This window comes from Rhopalosiphum padi, chromosome 3 (genome assembly GCF_020882245.1).
Source record: "Rhopalosiphum padi isolate XX-2018 chromosome 3, ASM2088224v1, whole genome shotgun sequence".
Taxonomy (NCBI): Eukaryota; Metazoa; Arthropoda; class Insecta; order Hemiptera; family Aphididae; genus Rhopalosiphum; species Rhopalosiphum padi.
This window is the reverse complement of record NC_083599.1, coordinates 78,800,939-78,806,742: the sequence shown is the minus strand read 5'-3', so window position 1 is coordinate 78,806,742 and position 5,804 is coordinate 78,800,939. Positions and strand designations below refer to the sequence as shown.

The 5,804-nt window shown below is 30.1% G+C and overlaps 1 protein-coding gene across 1 annotated transcript; it reads right to left on the bottom strand.

Moving 5' to 3' along the window:
• Positions 1-858: 858 nt before the first annotated feature.
• LOC132925914 (uncharacterized) lies at positions 859-2,340 on the bottom strand. The gene is given in 6 exon segments (XM_060990270.1): positions 859-989; positions 1,267-1,406; positions 1,490-1,831; positions 1,940-2,036; positions 2,039-2,116; positions 2,178-2,340. Coding segments are annotated over 6 exon segments (951 nt in total).
• Between the last annotated feature and the right edge of the window lie 3,464 nt (positions 2,341-5,804).

Below are 5,804 nucleotides of genomic sequence, written 5' to 3'. Positions count from 1 at the left end.
AGTACCCAGAAAAAGATGGATTGTATATTTGTTTCAAAAAATAAAATACAGATACCCTCGTAATAATTGTAAATGATTATGATTATTATTTTTATTATGTTCAATAAATAATCATATTACAATAAATTGTATTACCTATTAAGGGGATTGGAAGCGGCGATTTATTAAGGGGTTGTGTATAGGCAATTTCATTATTTATACGCGTTACGCAGTGTGTATGTGTTAGTAGTAAATTATCATTAGTGTGTGTGAATTCGTTCGGGATTGCTCGTACAACGTCGGTATTTGTCGTGGTTATGGTAAACGATCGCTGCACACCGTGTTCTTATCTACACACGCTGTATGGATGTTATTCTTATAATTTATTGTTATAAATATATAGAGAATTACTCGTCACATTATTTATTTTTGTATACTCACGTAATGTTATTCAACAGTCGCGGGCCGTGGATGTGTACTATTGACAAACGATATGCCTAAAGCAGCGAGAAACCGTAAATACGCCGCGTTACGAAAAATATTTTATTTAGAAAAATACAAGATAAGTACATTGAACTGTTTATTGGAGATTGTCCACAGCATTTTCTTTATGATAGTAATAAAAACATTATAAAATAAAATAAATGATAACTATTAGGTACTAAAAAAGTATAAGAATACAATTTGACATGATTAATATGGCAAAATATGACTTGAAATTTACATAATACTATAAATATACCTATACAGAATATAAATGGTCAAAAACTAAATAGTATAATACCTACTGCAAGTGCAATGTATTAAAATTGTTTGTCATTTTCGTCAATAAGTTGTACATTTTAATAATTATATTATATTAATAATATTATATTATAATTATATTATATTAAGTTGCGGAAAAATTATTTCTGGTACCATATTATGACCAAGGTAAAATTCTGACAAAGGTATTTCCATATTGTTCAACCAAAATAAATCATCCCGTTCAATTTTATCAACACACATACCTGTGTAACACATATAGGTATATTTCTTATAAATGTCAAAAATATTTATAAAATTAAAATTATGTGATAAATTTACCTTTTGGAGTCCAAACCACAAAATAACAATATTTTTTTTGGGTTATATGGAGTTGACCCTGTATTTGATAAAAATAATCGTGATTTTTTTTGAATACCAACTTTTCATTTTTTTGTTCCAAATATTTTATTTTTTTTTCCTCATAAGCATTTTCGGGTGTGTAGTCTCTAATCGAAAAAGGACATTTAATTTCAATTATACAATCGTCTCCAACAAGTCCGTCAGGAGATGCAACCAAGTAAGGGAGTGCTGGATCAACAAATAATCCGGCAGAATGAACCTTGAAGTTGTGTAAAGCTTCGAATGCTTTTTTAGCTACGGGTTCGAATTGTATACCATAACTGTTGCAGAATGTATATTGTATATAGATTATAGATTATTAAATAAATTGTATTTGTTACAGTACAAAATAGTCAAATTTTACCTGGTAGCAGTAGTTCCATGGAAATAATTAGACTTATACAAAATAGAAATAATTGTATTTTTTCTATTTGTGCTTTTACGTAGCTTACACACTTTGCCAAAATTAGAAGCAGTCAGTCTGTACGATCGTTCTTTTTTCCATTCTTCACATTGTGATTGTTCAATAGTTCGGCGTTCCAATTGAATAATATCATCCTGACTAAGCCTAAGTCGTGATAAGAATAATAACTTTTGCTCCTCCATTTCTTCACGAGCAATCAGTAGTGGCTTACATCCTAAATCTTCATTTACAGCACCATAGTCTTCGTCTGGTCCAGCTATTAATTTTCTCTGGATTCGAGGTCTGTATAAAACATAATTAATATGGTATACACTACACTTGTATGCCATGCGTAGTACTAAATCTATGACTATAATATACGAATGTGTTAAAAATATTCAATATAGGTACTTTGATTGAAGCGATTTCCTTAATTGTTTCTGTCGTTGACTTTTTATGTGTTTTGATATAAAGTCTTTCGTAAATATTCCTGGACTTCTGTCTGTGACTTTTTTATGAAGTGACGTAAATATTGTGGTCCAAAATTATAGGAGGACACTGCAGTATTACGTCGAGTACTATAAGAACCTAAACATACATTTATAAAAATTAAATAAATAAAAATTAGTCCTAACCTAACCACTTATACCTTTGAATGAAAAATTTATCCTTTTACCACCTACATATTTTGCAACGATACTATTGTAAGACTCTACTACATTATTATTGACATGGTATATTAAACTATCTGAATGATACGCTACTAAATTTACGGCTGCCATAATATCATTCCAAATTCCGCATTTTTGCATTTCTGGAACTAGGTTAAACTCAGATTCCTTTTTCCTTTTACAAAAATACCTAATCAATCAATAAATCATTTATTATTATAAAAATGTTACTTATGATAAATAAATGATTAGTATGTTATTCTTACTCATCACATTCATCATGAAACCCAAATATATGATAAGGTCCATTAGTAATATCATTTTTTAAACATTTTGCTTTTGCGTCATTAGAAGTTGTCATATTTTTTCTGAACTCTATAGCCTTGGTTACAGAGTATCTATTTTTATTTCAAATAGTTATTAAATGTCACTTTTTATCCAATGTAAATTAATTGTAGTAATAAATTAATATAAAATACACAATAATTCTCACCGTAATCTTAGCAAGTTTTCTTTTAATTTTGTTCTTATGAATCCTGGAACAACAGTACCTGAAGAACTTTTTCTTTTTGTAGACATATCTTTTAAACGATTCGAGTAATTGCGTAATATGTGATTGGTACACTCAATTTTTTTTACAATCACGTCATTACCATACGGTTTTGCTAAATTAATTTTTTTCATAACAATACTATCCCCATCCCCTATTAAATGACTATAAATTAAATTATTTGATTGTAAACTCTGTTTAAACCCTTGAACAATTATGTCAGCTTCCATGGCCGTAGACGTTCCACTCCAATTTTTATAACAAATATGTTCTCCTGGTACCTTTTGGATAACATCTGCTTTATGACATACTGAACAATATTTATTTCTTACTCCTATATATAACACTTTTTTAGTCCTATAACTAGGGCTGGGATTTCGATGCACTTAGCATTGTTTTTCAAAGCTTACTGTGCAATGCTCGTCTTGTCACAAATTTGTTTTATGTACATTTGAATAAGAATAAGAAAGTTTATTTTGCATTTTTTTTCATTTTTTGGCATTTTTTAGTTTTTAGGTCATTTTCTTAATTTTTTAGGGCATTTTAGAGTTTTTGGAGCATTTTTTGAGTTTTTGGAAACCAAGTGCATGAATTTGAAATTTTATTTTAAGATTTTTACACCAACATGGTTTTTAAATAAATATAACAGATTATAAGTAGGTACTCGTAATTCGTATTATATTATCGGTTTGTCACCATTATCGGAGTATTATCGAGTAACCTCTACCCGCATTTCCTGTTAAATAATCTTAAATCGGTAAAATCGACGTCCGATGATATCGTTCGACGTTCAGTACGAGTTTTGTCGTGGTTAACACCGTTTTATTACTCAGGTTAATTTTTTTTGGTAATTTAATATAAAAATGCCAAAAGTAAAATGTTCGACAGCGAGTCGACTGCGTGCGTTTGTACAAGAATTTGGACATAATATTTTTTCTACCGACGGATTGGTGTTATTCTGTAAAATATGCAACGTCAAAGTTACTGCTGAAAAACGATTTGCCGTACAACAACATTTGTCAAGAGATAAACACATTAATGGAGTAGAACGGAGTAAATTACAAAACGAAAAAAATAATACACAAAGTTTTATTACAGACGTACCAAACAGGTCGGAATATTTTTTAGATTTAACTCGTACATTTTTGTCATGTAATATTCCGTTAAATAAACTCGAAAAACCTGCGTTTTCTAAATTTTTGGAAAAATATACCAATAAACAAACGCCTGATCGCTCCACATTACGAAAAAATTACGTCAGTATATGTTACGATGAAACTATACAGATGATTAGGTCATACGTAGAAAATAAAAAATTATGGGTTTCTATCGATGAAACGACGGACGCCAATGGTCGTTATGTTGCCAATGTTATAATAGGTACATTAGAAGTAGGTAACATAGGTAAAATGTTTTTATTAAATTCAGAAGTATTAGAAAAAACCAATCACAGTACAATTGCCAAAGTTTTGGATAAGTCTTTATCAATATTATGGCCACAAGGAATAATACACGATAATGTCCTTTTATTTTTAAGTGACGCTGCTCCGTACATGGTAAAAGCAGCCACATCGATTCAAACTTATTATTCGAAAATGATACATGTTACATGCTTGGCGCACGCCTTGCATAGAGTTGCCGAAGAAATAAGAATACATTTTCCAAATGTTGACGAATTGATAAATAACGTAAAAAAAGTATTTTTGAAAGCACCGTCGCGAATCCAAATATTTAAAACAATTGCACCAGATATTCCACTACCTCCTCGGCCTGTATTAACACGTTGGGGCACTTGGCTTAATGCTTCTATGTACTATTGTGACCATTTTTAACTGATTAAAGAAATTATTAATCAATTAGACGGAGAAGATGCAGTTGCAGTTTCTAAAGCTCAGAATTTATTTTCTAATGTAAATTTGAAACATAACTTAAAGGCAAATTTTAGCACATTAGAAATATCTATAACTCAATTAGAAACTTCCGGAGTACCTTTGATTGATTCCATTAACATTATTCAAAAAATAAAAGCTGAAATTCAAAAAGCACCAAATCAAATAGGAAAAATAATATACCAAAAACTTACTACTACTTTAAATAAAAACAAAGGATTTAAAATCATTTCCAATATATCTGATATTTTGAACGGTCAAGGCGCAACAAATGAAATTCCGGATGATCTTACAGCGAATGATTTAGCGTTCTTCAAATATTCGCCAATCACTTCAGTAGATGTTGAAAGGAGTTTTTCCATCTACAAGAACTTACTGGCAGACAACAGAAGATCATTTTTATTTGAAAATCTGAAACAAGCTCTCGTGGTTCAGTGTAACAGTTCAGAATGTACAGGTAAATAAATATACGATCTAAACGTATTAAATAATTTATAAAAATATTTTTTTTTCAGATTGAACGAAGTCCACGTCTATGAGATTAAGTCTATGTGTACAACTTTTTTTTTAGATTTATACTAAAACTATGTATTTTTAAGGACATTTTTCGGGTTTTTTAGGGCATTATTTAGAGTTTTTAGGTCATAAAAGCATTTTTTTTAGGACATTTTTCGGGGTTTTTTAGGGCATTAAAATTCCAGCCCTACCTATAACCAACAATACATCCCTGAAATATATAAGATAATGATTGCATAATCATGACCATAATTTGTGTACCATATATTTTAAATAAATTATTTACTAACAACACCAGACAGAGCATTATAATTTGATCTATAGGACCTCTTAGACCATGTGCCATCGGCAACTACAGTGATCATAGGAACACCGTTCTTATTTACATCCCCGTGTTCTATAGCTAATCTAGCTTCTTCTTTAGCCGCTTCTTTAGTTTCTTCCAAGGCAACGCTCTCAGTGTATGAACTAACTTTTTCATGACATTTTTGATATAGTGGGTTACTCATACATGGCATATTTAAAATAGCTGAAAATTGCTGTAATTGTGAATATCCTTGACCGGTATTTACAACTGCCATATTTATTGTTAAAAGTCCGTTGGTATCTAATGATGGTTCAGTAGAGATAATCTCATTTTTATTACACAT